Source organism: Onychomys torridus, chromosome 2 (genome assembly GCF_903995425.1).
Source record: "Onychomys torridus chromosome 2, mOncTor1.1, whole genome shotgun sequence".
Lineage (NCBI taxonomy): Eukaryota > Metazoa > Chordata > Mammalia > Rodentia > Cricetidae > Onychomys > Onychomys torridus.
In genome coordinates this window covers 145,342,745-145,370,619 of record NC_050444.1, presented here as the reverse complement: position 1 = coordinate 145,370,619, position 27,875 = coordinate 145,342,745, and the positions used below count along the sequence as shown (strand labels likewise).

The window sequence follows — 27,875 nt, the reverse complement described above, 5'->3', positions numbered from 1 at the left end:
ATCTGTTACTCCGGTTCCAGGGGATCGGACACAGGCACTAGGCATTCACAGGGTGTGCGCACATACATGCAGGCAAAAGGCATACAAAACCAAAACAAAACAAACAAAAAAACATACAAAAACCCAAACCACCACACTTTTAAGACACTTCTTTTACACCCACTGGAGACCTGTATGATCTTGAGGTGGATTCCTTACCTTGTCATGACGACATGAGGAGCCCAGATAAAGGTATGGGAAGTTCACAGGAGTCTTAGAGTCAAACCCCCCAGTTTGGCTGCCTAGACTGTTCTAGGGATCCCAAGCCGAACCAGTTCACCAGCTCTTCTCCAGCTCAGGGTGGCTTCATCACCACCAGCCACCTGAACACCTCTCCCAAGGCACCGGCCCTGTCTCACCGTTCTCTCTTATGCCCTCTCCCGTCACCGCCGCGACCCCACTCCATGACACCTGGTCTTTTACACTGAGAGCCGTTGCCTGCAGGCCTCCAGCACAGCTCTGCAAGCACCTTCCTGTTCAAGTTCTTTTGAAGGCCTCTGTGCTGACAGGGCAGAGGCTGGCTTCCCTGGCACTAAAGACTCTTCCCATACCTTCATCTGGGCTTGCCTACCACTTATTCAAAGCCATGTTCCCTGGCACAGTGCTGTCTTCCCTGAATGGATACTGCTCTGTCTTAGCCATTCCCAGACAAGCAGAAACTCTGGGAAGGAAAGGGAACAGCCTCATTTTGTATTTCCAGGACCCCTGCAGGTCTACGACCAGCCTGAACTCTCGGGACAGATCCCAACAGATTCCTGTACAGTGCTCTGTCCTCCAGCGTGCCACATGTCCTAAAGTACCTGGTGTCATCCTTGCTGCTGTCTGTCCCTCAAGCACCAGACAGGAGGCACTGTCTGGGGCACCTCCTGAGCTAAGTAGCAATCAGTGCAAGAATGACTGGGACAAGGTCATCCTGCAGCTTGCCCCTGGTTTTCAGTTCAGATTTGACAGTGATACAGATCATGATGGGGTGGACTCATGACAAGCACAGAATCTGTTCGTGAAGAACTCACTGGTGATGCTGTTTCCAAATAGCCTCATTTCTCCTCAGATGGACCACAAGCTTCTTAAGAGAACCCCAGAATCACAAACTCTGGAGACTTGCCTTCACTGTGCTGGGTGAGAAAATCCTTTGGGAAGTCCTGCTTCCCCACCACAGGAAAAAAAAAGCAGGACAGATGAGACATCAGAAAATGCCATTTAGATTCAAGCACGATGAAATTTTGTCAAGCAAAAATAGTCTTTATTCAAATTTAATGGAAACAGGGGTCACTATACTTTGCAAGACGGGGAAAAATAAAATTAAAAAAAAATTCTTTTCTTTTTTTAATATAAAACAATATAATCACAATACCAGAATATGGAACTCTACAGTTTACTTCCTATGGGCTATGCAGGTATCAATTTCTCTTGACTGTGCTATTCACAACGTTGTTAAGTCCAGAAATAGGAACCAAAGTGGCGGGAAACTGAAGACTTGCACTTTCACTACGTGGCATACATCAAAGGGCATCATCGACTCGAGGGCAAACGGCTGAACTCACCACACCTACCTATGCCATCATTCCAGCCCGAGAAGCCGACCGGGTGCCGAGCTCCCTTTAGCCGTGGCCGGGCCTGAGAGCCAAGGCGTTTGGATGTCCTGCTGTGAGTAAAGGGTGGTTGGAGGAGCTGCTTTTCAGTGGAGCGGGAGACCTGGCGCCAGAGGCGGTACCGAGGAAGCACTGAGATTGAACAATTGGAGACACACCGTTCGGGGAGTTCAATGTTCAGCAGTGAGGGTGTTCTACTTCACTCTTGTGCTACGGCTACCAACATGTACAAAAGACTTCTCGGCAGTTCCAGCGTGGCAGAGCCGGTTAGGACCTTGAGTGGGACCTGGATCTAGAGCGGGAGGGCGACCTGGAAGCAGACCTGGATGCAGACTTGGACCGAGAGCGCGTTTTGGAAGCTGACTTTGACCTGGAGCGCGACTCTGCGGGGAGACTAGGTTTGGATTTGGAAGTGGATCTTGACCTGGCTCGGGGCTCTGGATTGGGGCCTGCACCTTCGCCCTCAGACCGGCCTTCCCTCTGGCCAGACTCTGCCTTGGCATGTTCCCGCTCCTTGGACACTGAGCGGGATGGTGACCGGGAGCGGTCGGTGTCCTCCTTCTTCTTCTTGCTGCTGCTCACCTTGCTGTCACGCTTACTGCCATGCTTGCGGCTGCGCTCGCTCTTGCTGCGGCTGCGGCTGCGGCTTTCTTCCCGGCTTCTCTTCCTGCCCTTCCGCTTGTCCTTGCTTTTGCTGCGGCTGCGGCTGCGGCTGCCCCCTTTGCTCCGGCTTCGGCTCCGGCTCTTGAGAAGGTTCTTCTCCTGGCTGCGTCTCTTCTCCTGGCTGTGACTCCTGCTCACACTCCTTCGCTTCTCCTCCTCTGCTCTCCTCTCCTTGCTCCGGCTCCGACTTTTACTGTCGTGGCGGCTGGGGCTGCGGCTCTTGGCTTTGCCAGCGCTGTCATTGTTCTGGAGCTTGTCTTCGGCGTGGTCTTTACTCTTGCTGCGGCTCTTGTCGGGGCTGCGGCTGCGGCTGCGGCTCTTGTTGTCTTTACTGGGGCTCCGGCTTTTCTCCTTCTTCCCGCGGCTGCGGCTCTGGCTGCGGCTGCGGCTCTTACTGCGGGAGTGGGAACCAGACCTGGAAGACACAGTGCTGGGTGAGAAACAGCTGACTAGACCCCCTGCAAGTCAGGGAGTGGAGGGAGCACAGGTCACACGGGGCATGCCATACTGCGTGGAAGTGGGCCAGGACAAGGGGAGCTGCGGGCCCACCTGGATCGGGATCGGCTCTTTGAATGGCTGCTTTTGCTGCTGCCGCTTCGGCTTCTGCTCTTCCGGGAATGTCTGCTTCGAGATCGAGACCTGTGGAAAGAAAAAAATGAACTTTTTTGAGACAGGGTCTCATTACCCTTGGCTGGTCTGGAACTTGCTAGGTAGACCTGGCCTTGAACTCAAAGAAATCCACCTGCCTTACCTCTTGAGACCTGGGGCAAAGAAAATTTAAAATTACCAACAAAGGGCTGGAGAGCTGGCTCAGTGTTTAAGAGCACTTGCTTTTGCAGAGGACCCGGTCAATTCCCAGCACCCACATGGTGATTCACAACTATCTGTGACTCCAGTTCCAGGGAATCTAATACCCTCCCCTCCCCTCCCTCCTCTGACCTCAGCAGATGCATAGCATGTACACGGTACACAGACATACATGCAAAGCAAAATACTCATACACATAAAATAATAAGAGATTGCCAATAAAAGGCTACCTAGAGGGGCTGAAGAGATGGTTCAGCAGTTAAGACCACTGACCACTGGCTGCTTTTGCAGAGGACCCAGGTTTGATACCCAGCACCCACATGGCAGCTCACAACCATCTATAATTCCAATCCCAGGACTCATGATGCCTCTTCTGGCCTCGACAGGTACCAGGTGCACACAATACAGACATACATGTAGGCAAAACACCCATACACAAAGAATTTTCATTATATAAAAAAGAGACTAGCTAGAGTCAACCAAGACATTTCTTCAATCTAAAACCATCTGCCCCACCCAACAGTTGGGCACAGTGTGCGTGCGTGTAACCCCAGTGCAGGAGTCCAAGACAAGAGGTGGGAATGATTCAGGTTAAAGAGACTTAACAACTTCTGCTCCACAACTGAGCGGGACCCTGGCCAGGAAACACTCCAGCAAAAGACACCCATGCAGCAACCAGGTAAATATGAATATGGCTTTGCTATTTGGTAAAGATAAAGTATGTATTGTCTGTGTCTTGGGGATATTTAGGTAAGTGCTGTAACTTATGATGTCTTAAACACAGCATAAACATAACAGTATGTAATAAATACAAAGGAAGGAAAGAAAACAAGGTAGGATACTGCAAATACATTCAAACTGGTCTTTTAACTTTGAGGTCTGGAAATGACCACGAGGAAAGGTATGGGGAAGCAGAAAAGTGCATTGGAATGGAAAGCAAGCAGAGACAGAAGGCAGGAGGCTGAAGACACGGGGCTCCGGTGACAGCTGCCCTAGCCTTGTTGAAATGAGCCCTGTCTTTAATGTTGCAAGCCCTAGCCTTGTGTTCACAGGAAATCAAAACTGTGGGAAAATTCACCAGACAGCCTCACTTCAACACAAAGGCATGAAAAGTGGTAGCTCTCTACTCTGGGAAAGTCACCCTCACCCAGGCCTTTACCCCCTGGAGACAGCCCTGTGTACCCATCACCTCTGGCTTTGTGAACTATCTCCATAAGGGTCCTTACTGACCCCGGGGGGTTAGCTGTGCTGGGTCCAGGGAAGGTGGCTCAGGTCTGGTGGTGAGCTCTCCTCTTGAGCCTTGCTCATCAGCAGAGTGAGCACAGGCACTATGGTCACATGTGCTTCTAGCCCAGGCTATGACAGCTCTCCAGAAGAAAGGTGAGAAGCCCCGAGTCCTGCCTCAGAAAGAGGACTTTACTTCTGTTTGCATTTGTGATGTAAGAGTTCAGGAGTTTCCACAAACACATGTTCCGTTCAAAGTCCTGAGTTACTGACCCACATGGAATGAGCTCTGAGAACCCAAAAGGAGAGGAGGAATGCACTGTTCATGTTAGTTGGTGAACGACTGCACAGTGCCCACTCCCAATGTCAACAGTACCTTGAGTGACTCCGGCTCCTGGAGTAAGACCGGCGCCGTCTAGAACCTGGCTTGTCTTCAACTAATCTGATTTTCCTGCCGTTGACTTCAGTTCCATCCAACTTTTCCAAAGCTCTTTTCATATCAGAGTAAGACACAAATTCAATCACCCCTTCATTTTTTCGTCCCTTGTGAGCATCTGCATACGTCACTTCTCCTGCCTGACGCATGTAATCCTAAAGAAAAGATACAAGTTAAAGTGCACAAGTTGGGGTTGGGGATTTAGCTCAGTGGTAGAGCGCTTGCCCAGCAAGCCTAGCAAGCACAAGGCCCTGGATTCGAGCCTCAGCTCTGGTAAACCAAAAAAAAAAAAAAAAAAAAAAAAAAAAAAAAAAAAAAAAAAAAAAAGTGCATAAGCCAGCCCAAGTGGCACGGCAGTAGAATTACCCATAATCCCTCAGGCCACAGGTCCTCACTGTCCCTCAGGAGTCAGTGTGGTCCAAAGACCAGAGCCAGAGCTGACGTGTGAACAAAGGAGGCACAGGAAAGGTTGAGAGGACTGACTCTGGGTAGGCCTCAGCTAAATCCCAGTGTAGTCAGTATGTAACACACTTGATAGACATTTGTGGTCTGTGTTCATTTGTTGAGTTCTGTCCTGACCAAGTTTGTAAACACTGCCATTTTATGCCATGCCTGTCAGCGTCTTAATATATATGATCTTCTGGTCACCACCCCTGCATATTTCTGGAGGTTTCTCAATTGTCAAGAGAGGAGGTTACACCTAGATTTTGACCTTTATTCATAATCCAATCAAGAATGACTCTACACAGAATTTATCTGACTTATCTGCAGAAGTATGGGACCTGAATAAAGGGCTAGGAGCCATCCAAACTAGGACATAATTAAGTGAATGTGGTCATTAGTCATGGTTAAACCAAAATGGGATTACCCTGACAGAATGAGGGTGAAGATATTGGTGAATGGCTGGGCTAGCACTAGTATTTTTTAATTTTTATTTTATGTGTATGAGTGTTTGCCTGCATGTATGTTTGTGTACCACATGTGTGTCTGGTGCTCTCAGAGAGGACAGAAGAGTGTGTTGGGTCTCCTCCATCCAGTTATAAACTCAGAGATCTACCTGAGTGCTGGGATTAACACCATGCCGGTTGACTGCTTTGAGTCACTATAGTGGGTGCAAATCCAGCTCCTGTAAGGAGCAGCAAGTATTCTTTTTTTTTTTTTTTTTTAAGATTTATTTATTTATTACATATACAGCGTGTATGACTGCAGGCCAGAAGAGAGCACCTGATCTCATTACCGATGGTTGTGAGCCACCATGTGGGTGCTGAGAATGGAACTCAGAAGAGCAGTCAGTGCTCTTAACCTCTGAGCCATCTCTCCAGCCCAGCAGCAAGTATTCTTAACTGAGCCACCTCTTCAGTCCCCAACATCACTACTTTATTTCAGCTAGTCACACTTCCAAATTAGTGATGGCTAATAGATGGCTCCTAACAGCAGCTCCACAGCCAATGTTTAATCATGTTTAAAGTGCTTACTCCTAATTATGACCACACAGGCAGATAGAACTGTACCCAACTTATAGATATGGACAATAAAATTTCAACAAAGTTGTTCACTGCTCACGGTCAGTGAGGTATTTGCAAGGAAACAGAGCAGTAAGAATCCAGTATGGAATTGTTTTTTTGTTTTTCAAGACAGGGTTTCTTTGTGTAGCTTTGGAACCTGTCCTGGAACTCGCTCTGCAGATCAGGCTGGCCTTGAATGCAAAAAGATCCACCTGCCTCTGCCTCCAGAGTACTGAGATTAAAGGTGTGTGCCACTACAACCTGGCTGGAATTGTTTTTTCATTAAGTAAAGTTGGGGAGGGTTAATAGAGACATATCATGGCTGTGAGTAAATCCTTTTAAGAGTTGCCTCTTAGCCAGGTGTGGTGTTGCATCCCTTTAATCCCAGCACATGGGGAGGCAGAGGAGTTGAAGGCTAGCCTGGTCTACAGATTGAGTTCCAGGCCAGCCAGGCTACACAGGGAAACTATGGAATTGCCTCTGGAACCAAATATTTTTCTTTTCTTTCTTTCCTTTTTTTGAGACAGGGTTTCTCTGCATAGCCCTTGCCATCCTAAAAACTCACTCTGTAGACCAGCCTCCAACTCACAGAGATCGACCTGCTTCAGCTTCCGGAGTGCTGGGATTAAAGGTGTGAGTCACCACCGCCTGGCTTCCAAATTCTTAATCCTACTCCACTATGTGGATGAATTACCAATTCTCCATGGCAACAATATGCTACACATTTCCAACTCAATTTATATAATGCAATATAAATTTATGGACTTAACACAGCCCAGGTTATAAAAAACAAAACAAAACCCTGTCTTAAAATCAAAAAGATTTATTTATTTTTACTTTACGTGTATGGGTGTTTGGCCTGCATGTATGTCTGTGCACTGTGTGCATGCCTGTTGTCCAAGGAGGCCAAAAGCAGGCACTGGATTCCCTGGGGGAGCTACAGACAGTTGTGAGCTACTACATGGTGCTGGGAATTGAACTTGAGTCCTCTGGAAGAGTAGCCACTGCTCTTAACTGCTGAGCCACAGCTCCAGCCCCAAATTATAGATTTTGAAGAATAAGATACCTTTAATTTGTTTAGTGTTTTCATTTCCTTATTCATAGCCAATATTTTCTATACCTAGGACCCTTTAGACTTTAAAATTTTGTTTTAATAACTCTGAATAGAAATTAGTAATTCTAAAAGCTGAGCTTGGTGATATAGGCCTGTGATTTTAACTATTCAGGAGGGGTAAGTCCAAGGCCTCCATAAACTAAAGAGTGAATTCAAGGCCAGCTTAGGCAATTTAGTAAGAATTAACTTCAAAAACAGGCAAAGTTATGCATATCTTTAATCCCAGCACTCAGGAGGCAGGCAGGGGCAGGTGGTCTCTAGATGAGTTCAAGGCCAGCCTGGTCTACACAGTGAGGCTGTCTCAACATACTCCCCCCCCCCCCCCCCCCGGACTTTAAAAAGGGAGAGAAGGCTAGGCATATGGCTCAGTGGTATAGCACTTGCTCAGCATGTACAAGGTTCAATTTTTAGTACAAAAGAAATTTATGAGCTAGGCAGAGGTGTGGCACATGCCTTTAATCCTAGCACTTGGGAGACAGAGGAGGCCAGACTGGTCTACTGAGTAAGTTCTAGGACAGCCAGGCTACACAGAGAAACCCTGTCTCAAAAACCGAAAGATAACAAGAACGTAAAGAATTCCTAATTCCTGGCTACTCTTTTCTCAATTCATTTTGGTTTAAAAAAAAAAAAAAAAAAAAAAAAAAAGGAAACAGAACACCCCTCTCATTTGTTCTAAGACCATCAGGTTAAGTAAGATACTACTTAGCACATTTCCTGTCCTACCAAGATTGAAAACCAACACTGTTCTCAAGAAGCTAACTCGGGCATCCTGACAGCCACAGCAGCACAAGAACTTAACTTCTCATTCTTGTGGTACTGAGCTTCGGTCCAGAGTGTTATGTGCCAGCAGGGAAGTGCCTATCACCATGCTACATCCCAAGCCAATCCTGGGCCTTTTAAGTTTTTTTTTTTTTTTTTTTTTTTTAATTACTTTTTTTATGTGCATTGGTGTTTTGCCTACATGTATGTGTGTGAGGTTGTCGGATTCCCCTGGAACAGGAGTTAGACACCTGTGAACTGCCATGTGGGTGCTAGGAATTGAATCTAGATCTTTTGGAAGAGCAACCAGTGCTCTTAATGACTTTCTCCAGTGCCCCTATCCCTGGGTCTTAGTTTTTGATGCCAAAACCCTTTCAGACTAAATGTTTTGTTCCTTCCTTTTTTTGAGGAAGGTCTATGTAGTCCTGGCTGTCCTTAACTTTTAAGAGCTCTGCCTGCCTCTGCCTCCCAAATGCTGGGATTAAAGACATACAACAACACCTTGCCCAGCTCACAATAAGTATTTCTTGACCCCTCCACACCCTTTCTGAGATAAGGTTTCACTTGTGGAAATTACGATGTAGCCCTAGCTGGCCTCAAATTCATGGATCTTCCTGTCTTGACTGCTTAACCATGCATACCACCATACCTGACTGAGAGACAAACCTTATAGAAGAACACATTTTCATTGTGCCGGCCCACACTGGAAGTTGACGGTTTGCAATGCTCTGGCCAGGTTTATAGAAACATGGGTTGTTTTAGTTTTTTCTATGCAACCTCACCCCATTACCTCCCTAGAACACTGTCTGCAATGAAAAATTCCAAGTAACACAAATGATTCGTTGGAGCAGTTAGCCTCCTCGTATGTAAAGTAGGGGTGGTGTTTTGATGCCTTTTGCACTCATATAGGACCTTTATCTGGAGAACTGCCCAATGCCCTGGTGGTTTCCAAGTATGTAACCCATTACACTGTGAATGCCCAGGCCTGCATAAATGACTTGTTTCCTACTCTTACCCATGCCCAACCTTAGCTGAGAAAATTAATGAGGCCCAAACCTTTAGGTCTTGCCAGCTGCACCGACTTGACAAATTCTCCACAATAAGTCTGTACTCTGTGCGAGTAGGAGGACCATATTTATCTCGGCCACTTCTTCGATAACCATATCCACCTTTAGAAGGTTCAAAAAGACAAGATCACTAAAGTGTGAAAAGATGTCACAGCACACACTCTTCAAGTATCTGACTTAATGCCGCCCTCCAAACAAGAGCATGCATACTTTAACCTCACTGTTTCTAGAGTTTAAACATGAAAATTCAGTATGTTATAGGCACACATTTTCACTAATTAATATTTATATTTTAAAACTTGCATGTATAAATTAACAGATATCAACAATTTAGAAAAAGCAAATTATTAAGTCAGTTACTATTATTACCCATGGTGATTAAATTTTTTGTGAATATTTCACAGGGAAAAAAAGAAACCAATCTCATCTGTATCTAAGGGATCCTCATCACCCAGGTCTAATTGAGTACGACTGGATTCCTATTTTTGGTCAGCCAAGGGCCACTCACGCAAAGGTAACCAAGGTCAGCAAATGCAGAGGAGGTCATCTTAACCTCAAAGGATTCTTTTAATTAAAATTGAGGTCTTTATTCTTTTAATTAAAATTGAGGTCTTTATGTCAGACAATTAATTGCATTACAGAGGAAAACAAACACATCATCAAACATTATAAAGTATTAAAACAAATTTATGCCTGAGAATTAAAATTTCCATTTGCAATTCTGTATTTTAAAAGATACAAATGTGTCCTTCAAATGCTTACTGCGGCCAGAACCGTAACTGCCATCCCGACGTGGGCCTCGGGCATGTTCAACAATGACTCGTTCACCACAGAGGTCTTTGCCATTCAGTTCATAAACAGCATCATCTGCATCACGCAGATCATCAAACTCCACAAAACCATACCTACAAGAGAGCAAACAAAATCTGGTTAGCACCACTGGCAGCCAATTTCACTAACATGTCAGAAATCAATGAGGTTCATGCTTAGCACAGGCTGGGGGTTGCAAACTAAGGGCCAAGTTTCTTTTTTGTAGCCCAAACCACCTTGTTTGGTGCCAACAGGCAGCTTCAAGAGTCAGAAGGCTGTGTGAGGTCTAGCAGGAAGCAGCAGCAAACATCATGGGCTGCTTGGTTTAAGAAATCAAATCCCTCAACTTTACAGGACTTGATCTGTGATATTTTAAACCCCATATGAAAATTTACCCTCTTGCAGTCTTACAAGTGTACCTTAGGTACAGCTGGGCCTTCACTGATGCGCTGTTTTATTAACTGTTAAGTCATGTTCAAAGTAAAGCGGGTAAGTCACAGTATCTAAAGTCTCTTGTCAAGTCTTTTGTTATTTTTTTTTTAAAGTTCCTGTTTTTCTACCTAAACAAATCAGTCACAAATGAATGAACTATTCTAGAAATTACTGGAGGAAAACATCTGGAGCTGCTTACTTCCCTGTGGGATTCCAAGCTCATTTCCACGGTGTCTGGAGATAGGCTGGAGTGGTCTACATACAACTGTACAAGTGTCTGTATATTGTATTTCTAGGTACTTTCAAACAAGAGATATAGTGGTTTAACACATATGGGGGAAACCGCCCCCCCAATCCTTTTAATGCCTGCTATAGACTACGTTTGTTAAGTAAAGTACAGAACCTACAAAATACTTATAAGCAAGGTTAAACTCCCTTGAATGAAGGTTTAGTTTGGTCTATAAAAGGCCTGCTTTGTGAACAGTCTGTATCTAAAAACCAAAGTCATCCTTCAGATTTGCCCAATCACAAAGGAGTTACAAGCCAGTTCATCAGACTCTTGCAAGCTGTGCACACAGTGCAAACGGTGCTCCTCTTTAAACACAGTGACACTGGACACAGGCCACAAGAACAACAACAAAAATCTTAGGACTTTTTTTTCTGTTGGGGGGTAAGGCAGGGTTTCACTGTGTTACCCTGGCTGGCCCTGAACTCAGCGCCCCTCTGTGGGGATTACAGGTGTGTATCACTGTGTAGACCTAGTCTGGTTTCTTGAGTTTGTAATGTACTAGTTAAAATGTCAAATGAGAATACAAAATTGCTGAAATCCACCTTTACTAGAGTTCTTTCCAAACAAATCTCTCAAGGTGACAAGGTCCAGGTCAAGCTTTGGAGAGTTAATTTTTTAAATCACAGTTTGTTAGTTTTTTAAGTATGTGCATCATGGCTCATGTGTGGAGGTCAGAGGACAGCTTGTGGGAGGAGTTGGTTCCCTTCTTCCACTACATGGGTCCCAAGGATTGAACTCAGGTAGTCAGACTTGGCAGAAAGTGCCTTTACCCACTGCGCTAGCCTGGTGGAGAGGGTTCTTTATGCTAAAATGTCTAAGTGGCATTCAAACTTTTAGGAAAAAATCTCCATTAAAAAAAAAAAAAAAAAGAAACAAAGAAAGACACACCTAGTTCCTTAACAGGAAGTGTTTTCAGAACACATGCCTACGTAGCTCTGTGGAGTCCTTTAAATAGGCTTCCACAGGCTGGAATCAGGAGAGATTAGTAAGAATGGTCTTAAGGAAGCATGCTGTTGCATTTGTCAAGGCAAATAAAATAAAGCCTTCCTAACCACTCATGTTCAAAACCGCCTGTCACTAAAAACCCTTAACAGACACTATATTGCAGCTACCTTCCCTCTTCCTAGGTAAAATGAGTCACCAGGGAAGTGATTATTTAACAGTGATAATTTGTTTCTTTGAGACAAGGTCTCACTATAGCCCTAGCTGGCCTTGAACTCAAAAGATCCACCTGCTTCTGCCTCCCATGTAAAGGCATATGCCACCATCCCTAGCTAGGTAAAGTTTTTCAAAAAGCAGATTAAAAAACAAACAAACAAACAAACAAAACCCCCAACTAATCCAACACTACTTTACTTCGGCTTGGTTTAGGATCTATTTAGAAAGATCATAAAATACCAAAAAGAACAAAGTATGGTCCTTTCTGTAACTGTGCAGAGCAGTTCTGGATCTGCTCTGCTCTCCTCTGCTCATGCTATCACTGCCCTTGGCACCAGGTGAGAAGCAGACACCGAGTAGAGGGATGGGCAAGAACACCTGCATGAGCATGATGAGATGGCTCTCTCTCTCTAAACAGTACCCACTGGCTCAGTACCCGTCAATAATCGGATATGACTTAATGTGAGGTCACAACAGCACCGACTCCTAAAGACTACACACTTAAGGTTTATAATTACAAATCACAGAATTACAAAATCCAAGACCCTAAGCTCTGCAGGGCAAATGAGCCAGGAGCCCAGCTGCTGTGGGCTCAGTAAGGCTTTAGCCTAGACTCTTGTGTAATGCAGCTCTCCGCAGAGACCACCTCATTCTATGGCTTACATTTAGAGCTCATGTGACTGTTCAGGGAAAGCAGTGACACCTATTTAGGGGAGGCAGTCATTTAAACATAAATCAATGCTCAGACAGACCAGTCTCTACCACTGAGGGACAATTTATGATGCCAGAGGAAAATGGCCCCTGTAATCTTTCTTAATATATTTCTAAAAACTTCACAGGGGGTCATTTAGTATGGGGGAGCTACTTATTCAAATAGTTGACTTAGGTACATTTTATTTCACAGGAAAACTTTGGTGACTCCTCTGTGAAAAAGCTTAAAAATCTATTTGGAGCATTTAATGCAAAGTCCAGGTTAAAGATCAAATCAGACATCAGACTGTCACTTCTCTCGGCCACTGGCATAGTGGATGGAGTTGAAATCACACACACACACAAAAAAATCCATAGAGAAAAAGCAGAAATGGTGGGAATTCTGGTTCTGTGAACGGAACAAAACTAGGGAAGTGTGTTTCTACTATGTTTCAACAATGTATGATTTCTACTCAGCTTTGCTTTCTGTGAGCAGGTCCAGTATATGGGCTCCTGAATAGGCAGCAGCCTGGGTAAGTAATAAAACGTCACCTACTAGTCATTCTAATAAGGTCACTACTCTAAACAATGTGACCTTATTCATAGCACTCAAGAGCCAGGTACCAGAAACCCTGTTTCACAAATGAGAAACTGAGGCACGAAAGTTAAAGAACTCTCTGGCTATAGGCCCGGTTCTGTATAGAATGAACTCCACAGCAAACGGATTTTAATTGTGCCTAATTGTCAAATAAGAGTATATACTACATACAACTAAAGTTTGTCTCAACATCAAGAGTATGATAAATGAGTGAATAAATTTAACATTTATTGTCTAAGGTATTTTTTTAAACTTTGGATCCCAAATTAGTTTTAAATACCTTAGCAGTCCTTCAGCTGAACTTTTCTACCTTTGAAAAGCAAATCTTTCTAGTATTAGATTTTTAAAAAGCCAACCTGTACCTCTCTTCTTTAATTTATTTTTGTTTCGAGACAGGGTTTCTCTGTGTAGCCGTGGCTGTTCTGGAAGTCACTCTGTAGACCAGGCTGGCCTCTAACTCAGACATCTGCCTGCTTCTGCCTCCTGAATGGATTATCACCACTGCACGGCTAATAAATATATTTCTTTCTTTCTTTCTTTCTTTCTTTTTTTTTTTCAAGACAGGGTTTCTCTGTAGCTTTAGAGCCTGTCCTGGACTAGCACTGTAGACCAGGCTGGCCTCGAACTCACAGAGATCTGCCTGCCTCTGTCTCCCTGCCTCTGTCTCCCGAGTGCTGGGATTACAGGCGTGAGCCACCACCGCCCGGCAATATTTCTAAAATTAAATATTAACTTGAACACCACCCACTTTGTACTTTACAGCAAGTAACATGACAATTCTCAAAAAAACCCCAAAAAACAACAAAACTCTTCTTTGGAATTTCCTGTGCAGGTTGGGAGGGATCTGAGGCATACATGTGACTTTATCACATGACAAAACCTGTGGGGGCTGTGAGCCTCACAAACACGACTTGAACAGCTCCATTTCTCTAACTCTAACCTGCCACTGCTGTATTAAGAGCATGGTTAAACAGACTCTAGTATTAGACTGATGAGTGTGAGGAATTGGAGAGAAGGAACTTAGGTGCAGGCCCTATCTAGCAGAGACTGCTTAAAAACCTACACCTCAACTTCCTCCAGGGTGGCAGCCTTTCATGCTGGCCCTTATGCTATGTGTAAGCACTATCACACACACACACACACACACACACACAACACTTCAATAACCAAAAATCTTCCTTCAGTCTTTCTCTACCGCCTCTTCCCAAAGGGTTTTCCTGTGTTCTGGGTATATCCTGACAAATATAGTCAAAAGAATGGGGGCGGGGGGGGGGGGAGAGACTGATACCCCTTCTTCTTTGTGGAGCTTTATGACTCTGAAACAAGTCCAGTGGGGGTACCTGGACAGCATAAAGCAGAGCCATGCCACACCCATGGCTGCTCAGATTTTGGTCTTGTGTAATGCTCTAGTCTTCCTCATGCGCAGCTGATGTACTGCTCAGGTTATTGGTCAAACTGAGAACGTACAACTGGAATGACATTGATTTCAATACAAGGTCTCAGTTAAGATGTCCATTTTAGAAATGCTCATTACATTTCTTGTAAGAGTCATCACCCAAGTTCACACCGTGCCAAACAGGCTTTCTCTGACCCCGGTACTTTAAATACCAAAGGTGCTGACCACCACTGGGGGTGCGCTTTCCTTTATGTTCTACTGAAGAGGATGCCACTTATCTCACCCTCTTCAGAACAGTTTAGGGTTGTCTGTCTTCCAAACACCCTCACTCATCAGAGACTGGAGAACAGGCCTAGGGGAGAAATGATAAGCATGGCTGGTCTGGAGATGAGCTACTCAATGACTAATTGAGCAGGTGTGACTAGGGGGTGCTGCCGGGGAGTGGATACAAGGAGCAGGGAAAGCAAGCCTCCATGCGACGGCAGACACCCACCAACACTGCTTACCGAGGAGCATGCCTCGGGCGGTCTCTCAGTAAGGAAAATGTTCCCCTTTCCACAGTGGATCTCTGCTCACCTTTGTCCTAAAACTGTGCCACATGCTTTTCTTTGTATGTGGACATGACAGTCCTCAGCCAACCATCAGCAGGATGTGAGTTTGCTTTCCCAATGTGGTGAGCCATTCCCACATTCACTCATTTTCCTTGTAAGAACCGAACCTCTCCATGGCTGGTCAGGATTAGGGATGTTGCTGTAGCCAAGGAAAAATTTTCATCTGTTGAAGTTAACCCACAGGGTGGCTTGAACCCTCAATCTAGAGTCAGTGGTACTGTATTTTGAGGGCAGAGCCCTTCCTTAAATCTGCCCTGAAAGAAATGGTATTCAGTGAACAGGAATCAAACAGCTTTCTTACAAAGCACTCAGTTGATCCTAGGCTTCAGCCAACTTGGGTCTTAAGAGGTGAAAGGGTACATGGACAGGACAGTACAGAGTAATTGTTGGTAGCTGCATCAAGTGCACAGAAACCTGTAGAACAAAGACAGTTCTACAGCCAACTCTCGTGCTCAGGTGAGGCCAACTTGGAAAAGCATGTGAATGAGAACAGTGTAACTGCCCTGATGCCATAGGTCTGCAGCATTCCAGGGCACCAGCAGCCAGACCTCCCAGCACATTAACCAGTGCCATAGTTACTGCTTAGCATCAGTGGTCATGGGTGTGAGGTGACTTCCGCAGTGACTGAGGGAGATTACAACCCACAGTGGCAAGCTGCTGCTCCAGGAGCAGGTTCCTGAGACCCTTTCCTATTCTGAGACAGGAAGGAGGCTGCTCTTGGCTTTCTGCCCTCCCTTTCTTTAGTCTCAGAGGAGGGAGGGCCATCAAGGCCACCGGAGAAGGTGGAAGACTTACCCGTGCTCACTCAGTGGCAGAGCTGGGGTGCGACTTCAGGGCTCACCATTACCCAGCCTGGGGCTCTTTCACGTCGGCAAACTGGCAGTTCCCGCACACCAAGAGCTCTCTGATTAGAGCTAGTGTGGATTCCTGGTCTGCAAACGGTTGGCCACAGCTCAGTCTGCACTTGATCTTTCCCCACCTTCAAAGAAGAAAACCTACCTCATGATTTCTCTCTTCCAGAGCCCCTGATCACCTGACTCACTCCCAACACCTTACAACCATTTCTGACTACTCTCCTCTGGTTCCAGTGTCTACGGTCAAGTTTGCTAGTTTTCTCATTGTGCTGGCTCCTTGGGACTGTTTCTGTCTGACCACAATTCCAGACTACAGCTATTTATACTCAGGCAACTTGTCTCTTATGTTGTAGTGGGGAAAGCCAGCAGCAAATTACTCTGTTGTTTAGAAATCTATGCCTCCTAATATCTTTATGTACTTCTCAACACTTAGACTATACAAGCTGAATACTTTCAACCTTCTTACTTAAGGCCGAGAAGCACCTCCTTCAGGAAGCCTCAGGACCTTGCGTGCCTGATGCTCATCCAGCCATTTCTCTAGTGCTCCCATCAGCCTTATGTCTTACAAGGCAATGCTCTTCTTTTCAAGTCTTGCTTCTTGTTTGTGCTTATCATCAACTATGAGGGCTTTCACATAATAAAGAATAGCACCTATTGGGTATCTAGCATAGTGCTTGGCTCACAGTAAAGAAATACTTTTATCTGTAATATTTCATTTGTTAGTCATAATAAATGTGAAGAGTGAATTATTATTTTCACTCATGATGAGGTAACTAAGGCATGGAGAGGCCAGGCAGCTTGTTCATGGTCAGGGAACATTTAAGTGTGGAGCTAGAGGTGAACCCAGGCCCAGGTCTCTTGAATCCCAGCTTTAAGCCACAGATCCCAAAGCCTTTGAAAGGCTTCTCTTGTTTCCCAGTCCAGAAGAGAATCTTTTCTATTTAATAAGTACTGCTGCTTGACTTAACCATAATCTAACCTCAGATAAGCCAGGTGGTAGTAGTTTTTTTGTACAGCAGGGTGAAGTCTCCAGAGAAAAAGGACATTGGTCTTGGGGTAGGGTGAAGCACTCTAAGCTGGGGCATGAGACAACCAGGTTACTTTCACTCTTGTCTTTTGGTTCCCATTAGCCAGTGTCAGCCATCTGGTCCTTCCGAAAACATGTGTGGGTTCAGAACATAACAGACTAGAAGAATAGAGGAAAAATAAGATTATTCTGTGCAATCTCCATTCTGGAGGTCCCGCATCAACCCCTGCAGTCTGTCTTTGCTTCTAAGGATCAGCAAAAATTAGATAAGGCTAAAGATATCTGGACCTAGTTGTGGTGACATGAGTGATCACCAAAGATATTTCTTAAGGATACATTTAATTAATTAGTTTTACAAAGGAATGGTGATTGGGACCAAAATATTTGTATTTATGCATGAATATGAGGAGAAAAAAAATGGGCCAGAAGTCAAATACTAGGTTTACAGACTTCCAAATACAACAACTTCAGCAGCAATGGATGACACAACATCTAAGACCCGACTTAATGTTAATTCCAAGCTAGTCCACCCCACTAGGACTCATTCTTCAAATTCCTTTCATTAACCAACTCCTATTTTTCTATGATTTGCAATGTGTCAAGCATTACAGGAAGCACTCATTGCGTTACTCCGTCTTCCCAACTCTTGAGGTCTATTGTCATCTCCTAGACAGACAATTACAATCTGGAGCTGCTGCTGGGTCTGGCCAAGGCTACTCAAAATTCTGAGATTCTTCAAACTCCAATCCTAACCTAAAGTCTACACCCCATCAGGCTCTGCCACCTCCCAGACCAACAGAAAGTAGTCCTTAACAAGAGAACCTGGAAAAAATAGGGGCTCCAGGAGCACAGGCACGAGAGGACAAATGCCCACATGCTGACCATCGCTATGAGCACAGTAAAGGCAGAGATGCCAATCTGTAACTGGAGTGTGTGAATTCTATTAAGTTGTAAATGCTTTCTACTAAGTTACTAGTGGAAACAAAAATAACTACAAGAATTTCAACAGTTTGAAGGGCTCTGACCTCATCAATGGATTAATCCAATGAATTTATAATCTGATGAAATTATTAGGAAGTAGTGGAAACTTTGGAGGACATAGATCATGGGTATATATTTGGAGGACTTTTTTTCTTGTTTCATCAAAGGCGAGCAGTCTCTATCACCACAGGTTCCAACTGGTAAGAATTCTCCTTAACAAAGGTCCATAGCCAAGGAACCAGCTGTGCATGGCCTGAAACCTCTAAAATGGCAAATTAAAACATGTCTTTCTTCTTTCAAGTTCATTCGTTTGGGTATGTAGTTACAATAATGAAAAATGACTAACATGGAGTAAACCATTTGATGAAAAAAATGACAAAGAAATAGGTAAATTCAAGTCTCTGGGTTTGTTTTGATGTTTAGCTGGAGACTGAACTCAGGGACTTAGGCTTGCTAGGCAAATACTCCACCACTGAGTTAAATCCCCAACCCAAGTTTGGGTCTTAAGCCACAGTGCAGATACCAGACCACCTCAAGGAATATTCACATAATGAGGTGAGAAAAATAGAAACATTATAAAAAACTAAGTAAAACTCCAGAATAAGTAGATTTTTAAAGTATTACTTTATAACTGTTCCGATGGCCTATCTGCCAAGTTGCTTCCATCATCCTAAACTGTTTAAAAAATACATGCAGCAGGCTAGTGGTGGTTTGGCTCAATGGTACAAGGGACTGTGTGTAGCCCTGGCTGTCCTGGAACTCACTCTGTAGTTCGGGCTGTCTTTGAATGCAGAGATCCACCTGCCTCTGCCTCCTGAGTGCCAGGATTAAAGTCGTGTGCCACCTCCCTTGAAGCAACACGGTTAAAAGAGCCTAGCGTGCTAACTGCTTCCCTGGGCTCTTACCATAGTCTTTGCCTAGGATGGGATGCCTAGAAAGCAACACATTTATAAATAAATATCAAATTATAAAACCATAACCTCCCTGTCATTACTAAATAGTTATTTTAGAGTAAAAAGCTGCTTTCCTTAGAGTATGAAGCAGGGAGTGAGGGGGGGGGGGGCAAAATTACACCTGTGTCTCTTTCAATTTTCTGACCCTTAAAAAGTCTCACACTAATGTTTATGAAGCTCAAACCACAAACTAAACACAAGTTTACTGACCTCATTATTACCAGTTCAAAACACATCTCTTGGGACACCAAATAACACGCACCACTGATGTCCATTATGTCTACTCACCACAAGGATACACTTAACAAACAGTGCTACCCAATCCACACTAAAGCCACACGGAAAGCCGGCTCATCCTCTAAACAACAAAGGGAGCAGGTTGTAAGGTGTTAAGCTCGCAAAGCTTATGCCTCTGGGGCCACCTTGGCTGTTTACAAGTCCATCTTAACTGCCCCCGAGTAGCTGCCTATTCTTTTTCATTTCAACTGTGAGATGCCAATGCTATTTCTTGGAGGTACATTTTCCCTAAACTGGCCATTTTATTATTTAAACAAAAATTTCAAGTTCTTTTGGATCTACTGCCTCACTGCACCACATGATGCCTGTCGAGTCTTGACCATCTGGCTGCTTTCAAAGCTCTCCTCAGTCCCCTCTTCCCTCTAGTCCTTTGAGGGCTCTTCTACCATTAGCTCTCATGCCTGGCATTAGTGCTCTAGCCTGGGACTTTCACCTCAGCCCAGAAAAGTTACCCAGGGCCTTGCTTTAAAATATGGCTATGTATATCCAGCGCACAATCCGGCCCTTCACTCGGAGGCCATTCTAAGATCAGAGGCTGTAGGGAAAACACTGAACTTTGTGCTGACACAGACACATCCTAGCTCAGGTGGCCATGACAGAGAAGCCTGAGGAGCGTTAACCTAGCGCTCCCCATCCATTCTTTACCCAAGGCCAACATTATAAGCACAGCCTGTGTCACTAGGTTCAGTGGTTTATTAGAAGCCTCTAGAAGACTACAGGGAACCCAGATCTGCCCCTTCAGGCAGGAAAGGAACAGCAGGAAGCCTGACTGTCACAGCAATGCTATAGCTGGCATGTGAATAAAAAAATGGCCTGCAGTTTCCAGAGCTTTCACAAATTCATTCTGTGATCTTGGTTTGTCAAAACCACATGCCTCAGTTTCCATATCAGCACAAAGTGGGGACACCACTCGTTTACAAAGTGCTTTGGTACAGTCAGTTGAAACATCTGGTGAGACAGGACAGTGGACAAAGGCGTCTTCCACCAAGCCTGACAACTTGAGTTGAATCCTGGGAAACTGCAAGGTGGAAGGAGAGAACGGACTCCCAAAAGTCTTCCTGTGATCTCCACATGTGCTGTGGCATGCCCCACCCCCATAAATGGATTTAAAAAGAGAGACCATACAAATGCAAGCTGTTAATGTTTTCTACTGTTTTTAGAGTTCAGTGTTAGCTCACACATTATAATTGCCATTCCTGATATTCTCTCAGATCTGTGGAACACTTTTTTCTGTTTAAGTTACCTGGAAGCATTCCCCAAACTCCAAGAACCCAAACCACACATGTCATCCAGTCTACATTATGTGCTCTGAGAAGAGATCCTCTCACAGGCCTCTCATCTGTGTAGTCATCTCAATGAGAAAAAGAGGAACAAGAAAGATATGAAGACTGGAATTTTAAAATGTCTTGACCAAATAATTACATGTAATGCTTATTCATAACACAAACCAGGAGTCTGGCACCCAAGAAAAGAGAACTGGAGCCAGGGTAATTTATGTTAGAAATGTTTAGATATAATTTAAAGTATAGTTTTGTTTCTTGGTATTGATTTCTCAGAAGAGTTTCAATCTCTCAGTTTGGGTGGGAAGAAGTAACATAATAAGATTGACTGCATCTGTAATAGTTATACGACTATCAAAACAATGACAGAACATTACTTCATCTGGGTCCTGTCCTGTCCTTTCCTTTTTTAAGGACAGTCTCACAGGTCTGGGCTGCCCTCAAACTCCCTGAAGAGTCACAGACACTTTGCTGTACTCCTGATTCTGGTGCTTCCACCTCCCAAGTGCTGGGATTACAAGTGCAGCTACCACACCTGACTAGATTTTTGTTTTTGAGACTGGATTTACCCCCATCCCCCCCACCCCTTTCCTTTTCTTTCTTTCTGAGACAAGGACTCACTTCATTGCCCAGACTGGCCTTCACCTCACTATAGCTGGGACTATCAGTAGACACCACCATGTCCAGCTTCAAGCAGCAAAGATGTTAAACAGTACCATGACTTAATGCCGGTGAGGTGGCCATGATATGTGCATTCTTAGCTTCTGCTGGTGTTCTTGTAACTGGGTATGTTCTTTTTGTTTTTGAGACAGAATCTTACTATGTTGTCTTGTCTGGCCTGGAACTCACAGAGATTTGCTTGCCCCTGCCTGTTGGGATTAAAAGTCTGCACCACCATGCATTAAGACCTTTGTGTGTTCATTTCCGTTGGGACTAATGATTTTATTTCATGAAATATGTCTTAAGACAAAATGCCAAAAAAAGGTTTTCATGCAGGATATCCAACAAAGGTTTATTTATAACAGCTAGAATTAGGGGACAACCTAGGGGAATAGCTTAGACAAAGCACAGCCCAGGCAGACAAGGACTTTTAGGCACCAACTGAGAAGATTTCAATGTAACGAGAAAACCACACAAGACAAAGACAAAGCACTGGGGGTGGACTAGCTGGGAGTGCTGCTGAGCATTCAGAAACTCTGGGTCCGACCCTGCATCCAGTAGACAAGGTGGCCCATATCCACAATCTCAGCACGTGGGAAGGAGAGGGCAGGAACATCAGACTATTATAGTGGGTTTAAGGCCAGCCTTGGCAACAAGAGACAGGGTCTAGCTGCAATATGTAGTCCAGACTGGCCTTGAACACACAATCATTTTGCCTCAGCTCCCTAAATGTTAGGATTACCATAACATATCACCAGAAAGCCTCAAAAGATCTTTAGCATCTCCTTTCTGTTTTGTTTTTCAAGACAGGGTTTCACTGTGTAACAGCTCTGGCTATCTTGGAACTTGCTTTGTAGACCAGACAAATCTCTTGAACTCACAGAGATCTGCCTCCTGAGTGCTGGGATTAAAGGCGTGTGCCACCACCACCCAGTTTCCTCCTTTTTTTTTTTTTAAAATAAGATTTATTTATTATGTACACGGAAGAGTGTGCCAGATCTCATTACAGATGGTTGTGAGCCACCATGTAGTTGCTGGGAATTGAACTCAGGACCTCTGGAAGAGCAGTCAGTGCTCTTAACCTCTGAGCCATCTCTCCAGCCCTCCTCTCTGGTTTTTACATTGTCTGAATTACCTACAAGCTGCACATAATCTCTAAATGAAAAAAAAAAATCACAATGCTCAGAACAGTATAAAACAGCTTAGTTGAAAATTCAGAAAACAAAGAGTTCTTAAACAAGGGAAGTAAAAAATATTTGGGGCTGGAAAGATAGCTCAGTGGTTACTAACATTTTGGCTGTCTTCCTGGAGGACCTAGCTTCTGTTCCCAGCACACACATGGTGGCTCACAACTGTCTGTAACACCATTTCCAGGAGATCTGACAGCCTTTTCTGGCCCCAGACACTCATGCTGTACAGACATGTATGTAGGGAAAAACACGGGCATACATAAAATTAAACAAAACAAAACAAGTGGTTTGGAAATCAAGGGCTACCAGAAAACATAAAAATCCATATATATATTTTTATGCCCCAAATCCTAAAAATGTGTAAAAAGTTTTACATAAAGAATATTTTCCAGTGCCACATATGTATAAAATAGTGTAAACCAATAATGTCTAACCTAACTTTAATTGTATACCCTAAATAGAATTCATATTGTAGCAATTCTATAGAATCATTATAAAGTCATATTGCAGGGGTTGGAGGTATGGCTCAGTGTAGAGTGACTTGTCTATGATGCATGGAGCCTGGGGCTAGATCCCTAGCATAATACAACACACCATTCAAGGCAGGTTGTTGGAGTTAGAGAATATTCACAAAGACAGACAGACCAGGCTTTTAGGCAAACAGGCAATAATGTGTCACATGACCCCAAGTTGGTTGAAAAAAAGAAAAAAAAAGGGGGGGGGGAGGGCAAGAAATATATAAAGTATGTGTGATGATATAGATGTGACAAAGGTCATGTGCCCCAAATGCAGGCAGGATCATCTCCAGATAACGTTTGTCCCTCTTCCTTTATGTTAGAAAAAAGTTAATCGTGTAAAACTGTCATAATGAGAAATACATTGTATTTTGAAGGAAAAGTAAAATATGATTAATTCCTAACCAGACTCAAATGCTTAAGAGACACAGTTCAGGTGGCACACTACTCTTAAGGCTGGAAGAGGATTTTAAGGTAGTGGCGTAGTGGGGTTTGTTAAGGGAAAAGCACAGTCTTGCATCATCACTGAACAGTGAAGCATTTACTGGCTATTTGGCAGTGGCTCAACTCACCAGAAACCCATAACCTGTGACATTAGCTTAATTAGACGTCCTTCATTCTCCCTCTCAAGAGCAAGCTCCTGAGCAGGCTTCAGTCCACGGAGAAAATGCCTGTATAGGTTTTGAGGGTGACAGGGATTCCTCTCAGCAAGTAAGGCCCAGTGGTGCATGATTAGGATGGGGAAACACAACAGGGACCTAACTCACTGCAAGAGTTTTAAAACACACACAGACCACGAGCTTCATACCACTCCAATTTTAAACAAAGGTAAAGACAAAACCTACCAATACTGGAAATGGAAAAAAAAAAAAGAACAACAACAACAAAACCTCACCAATTTCAAGTTTTCTGTTGAAACTCTAGCCATCTACCATTTTACTATCATGACAAATACAGGCTCTGGCATTTACAGTTCATGTTCCCTTGAATGCTTTGACATGAGACGTTAGCTAGCTAAAGAAAGAAAACCTCAATGATTTGGGAACTTATTCTTCTAGCCCTTAAGCAAGTAAATCAATCAACTAAGGATGCAGTAAGTTTTACTCAAAAAAAAAAAAAAGATCTGTGACTGAAACTTTAAGATGTTTGTGGCAAGAGAGAAAATTTTACAACAAAGTGATTAATAAAAAAGAAAATCTATATACTCTATATGTAATCAAAGCCAACACAAGAGCCACCATAAAGCTGAAGGGTCAAGAAAAGGCACTAGTGGTTTTGTTTCCTTGAGACACCCCCAGAATTCATCTGGTCCACTCTTGCTCACTGAGGCACAGTGGACTATGAGGCAGGTAGAAATGTATGGTCAATATGGCCCCAGGGAGATGTGCATCACACTTGTATTCCCTGAAAAGAACCATCTGTTTCTAAGTTCTCTAAACTAGAGGTAGGTTGCCTGGCACAATAAAGCGGCAAGCAGGGAAACGTTGAAGTGCTTGTATGCGTGCCTCTTTTCAAGAGGCCACAAAATCCTTTCCTGGAGATTTAAACTCTATTCTTCGAGTATAAGGTATGTTACCACTGACCTAATTAATTCTCAACTTTATTCACAACCCATCTGCCAACACCTACAAGATATCTTACCTTAACAAATGTGAACTCTCTAGCCATTCTTTAAAACCTATTAGTCCCAGATCTATTCTAGAGTTTCATTCCAGAAGTGTTGAGACATTTCCCTGTAAGGAAGTCCACCATCACCCCAGGATGAAGACTATGAACTTACACTCACAGCTACTGAATGATGCTAGGTCATATTGTATGAAATTAAGATGCCCGTCACACCTATCTTTAAATCTCAGAAATACTTTCCATTCCTTAATCCAACCATGATATATCATGATAGATTTCATGCACATCATCCATCATTTGGCAATCTAAGAATCAGAGTTTCTAAAAGACTCAGGCAGTGAGGGTCCTGAGAGTGTCTGTCCTCTTAGCACTCCCCTAGCTTGCTTCTATTCAGGATTTAAAATTTAGTGTAAAACTCTTTTACTTTTTATTTACCTTTTACATTTATTATTTTAAATTTGCTTTTACATGTATGGTTTGCTGCGTGTATGTCTGCACCACATACCTGCCTAGTGCTCAAGGAGGCCAGAAGGTGTCAAGTCCCCATGAACTGGATTGCTAGTTGTGAGTGCCATGTGGATGCTGAGAATTGAATCCAGGCCCTCTGGGAAGACAGCCAGAGCTCCTAACCATAGAGCCATCACCCCAGCCCCATAATGTAAAACTCTTTTTGGTTTTTTTGAAGCAGGGTTTCTCTGCGTAGTTTTGGTGCCTGTCCTGGATCTCTCTCTGTAGACCAGGCTGGCCTCAAACTCACAGAGATCCACCTGCCTCTGCCTCCCGAGTGCTGGGATTAAAGGCGTGCACCAACACCGCCTGGCTGTAAAACTCTTAGTAGTAGTTTTTGGTTTGGTGTTAAATTTCTAGATCTTTCATGACTTTGACCCAAGCTAGAAGATATCTTACAATTGGTCCTCAGTGGACCACCTCTTCATGAATTAAAACATAATGTTTCTGGACACTTCTCTTTCTTCATTTCAAGCCCTAGTAAAGCCAGACTCCAAAGCTCATTTTAAGAAAAATTTATTCTGGGCTGGAGACATGGCTCAACAGTTAAGAGCACTAGCTGCTCTTCCAGATGACCTGGGTTCAATTCCCAGCAACCACATGGCCGTTCACAACTGTCTGTAAATCCAGTTCCAGGGCATCTGACACCTGCACCAGACATACACGCAGGCAAAACATCAATGCACATAAAATAAAAATTGTTAAAAAAAAACAATCAATTTTAGTAAAACTATTCCACGTTTTACTTGTCTGAGTTTTAACTGAGTGAGAACCAGCATTCCTTGATTCAAAATGCACGTCAACAGTTACCAGTTTAGTCAGGAACAGAAGTTCTGCCGCCTTCCTCAACTCAAGGAGCACATGTGTGCATCCTGGTGTGATCCACACCCCGAGAAAAGAGCCATCACCAAATATACTGTTATCAAACACTTAAGAGCTGAGATGCTTCCTAATGATGACTTCAGTAGTGTACAGCAAAAGTATTCTGCCTGATCTTCCTCTTCCACGTGAATGAGAAAACAGGTTCAGAGAAACTAAGTCATTTGCTCAAAGAAACTTAAACTGAGTACCCAGGAATTGACTCTTACCGATCTGGCTTCCAAAACCCATGTTTCCCCACCAAAGTTATTCTGTCAACTTACTTGGGCAGTAGGGGGAAAAGATGGGGTCAATCTCTCACACATAAGGTAAGTACCACAAAAAGGCAAAACTCTCACGCTAATACTTTCTGTAAGAACTGTAAGGTCACTGAACAAAATGAGAAATATATGCGAATATAGTACTCTAAACATTTCATCGAAGTCTTCTCGGCACGGAGATTCTTCTAAGTATCAATTCGAAATCCAGACAGTCTGAGAACGTGTTGGTTCATGTGCAACTCATACATACTAAGGCTTATTTCTTTCTTCTCAAGTGTCAGTTACTACTGGTCTCATTGGACCAACGGAAGAGTCTTAGAAACAAAACAAACAACAGACAACAAAACCAAGGACTCCTCAAACACCCAAGGTTTAGTACCTCCAATGCCGTTCCGCCGCTTAACGTCTTTCAAGTCCTACTTAATATTTCTCAGCTTCCAAGCAAAATATGCCCGTATCTTCTCCAGGCTCATCCGTTTTCCCTGCACCTGGTACGGTAGCCTCTGCTAGCCCTGTTTCGCCAAAGCAGATTAGGAATACAAGTCCGGTCGTACGGGGAAAGCTGTTAAGTAGGCAATTTCGAGATGCGTCTCCACCTGCACCAGGAGTCGACGCAGACCTAGCCAGGGTGGCCACGACCCACTCAACAAACCCTACAGCAGCAGTCATTTTCTGGCAAGCCGGAGAACCGAAACCACAACGTGGAAACTCTGTACGGACTCCCCCAAGATAACGAGCTAGGACTTTAATTTACTCTCGTAAAGGGAGCGGGGCAAGGCTTTCAGCGCAGCAAGAGGATACTTTCGAAACTGTCACTACACTCCTCAAACTAGAATCTCCCGCCCAAAAAAAAAAGTGTTGCACACAGAAAAGCCAGAGCTCCCGTCCCCAAGAAACACGCGCCGGGAACCCTCCGGTCCGTCAGGCTGGGGACCCGGGAGAAGGGAGCCGGAAACCTCGCCTGCTCCCAGCAGCCCCAGAGCGGGAAAGGCCCGCCTCTCTCCGGAGACGAACCAGGCCTCGGTCCCGCGGCCCAGCGAGAGAAACCCAGGCCTGCCCGGCGCCCCGAGCCCGATCCCCAGCCCAACCCGGGCCGCCGTCCCCATTATCCCGCCACCACCCCCGCCCGCGCAGGCGCAGTGGGAGCCGGGCCTACCCGCGCCCCCGAGGCGCCGCCGCCATGGCGGAGCAGGGGAGGCCGGCGGCGGCTTAGCGCCCAGAGAGCGCCGCGCTCGCGTCCCCGCGGCCTCCCAGCCACCGCCGCGGCCCTGTCAGCCCCCCGGCCGGCCCCTCCGCCGCCCTCCTCACCCGTTCTTCAGATCCACCTCCAGGATCTTCCCGTAGCCCTTAAAGAAGCGCTCCACATCGCGCTCCCGGGCCTGGTAGCTCAGGCGGCCGATGTACACCCGCGGCATCCCGGCGGCGGCGGCGGCTGGCCCCGGCCCCCCTCAGGCGGCGGCCGGCGAAGGAAAAGCGCGGCGGCGGCGGCGGCGGCGGTAACGGGCGGGCGGCGGGACGGACGCAGCCGAAGCCCGGCGACGTACGCGAGCACGCAGCTCGAGAACGCGCGCCCCCGCGGCCCGCGCCCTCCCCCTCCCCCCGGGCGGAGGGGAACGGGAGGGAGCGCGCGCCCGCTTCCCGCCCGGCCAGGGCTGG

At 44.9% G+C, this 27,875-nt stretch overlaps 1 protein-coding gene across 1 annotated transcript; it reads right to left on the bottom strand.

Moving 5' to 3' along the window:
* Window positions 1-107: 107 nt before the first annotated feature.
* Srsf4 (serine and arginine rich splicing factor 4) lies at window positions 108-27,875 on the bottom strand. The gene is made up of 6 exons (XM_036177689.1): window positions 27,528-27,875; window positions 9,969-10,111; window positions 9,196-9,308; window positions 4,702-4,916; window positions 2,844-2,933; window positions 108-2,709 (listed from the first exon to the last, which is right to left on the bottom strand). Exons 1-6 carry the CDS (start codon window positions 27,632-27,634, stop codon window positions 1,899-1,901), a joined length of 1,479 nt encoding a protein of 492 aa, XP_036033582.1. The 5' UTR covers window positions 27,635-27,875; the 3' UTR covers window positions 108-1,898.

Bases quoted from the DNA above. Each gene is read 5' to 3' on its own strand.
- Srsf4 (XM_036177689.1), bottom strand. From the start codon at position 27,634: ATGCCGCGGGTGTACATCGGCCGCCTGAGCTACCAGGCCCGGGAGCGC. The intron at 9,309-9,968 runs GTAAGCATTTGA...AACCTTCTAAAG, and splicing joins CAGTTACGGTTCTGGCCGCA to GTGGATATGGTTATCGAAGA. The intron at 2,934-4,701 runs GTACTGTTGACA...TTCTTTCCACAG, and splicing joins AGGAGCCGGAGTCACTCAAG to GTCTCGATCTCGAAGCAGAC.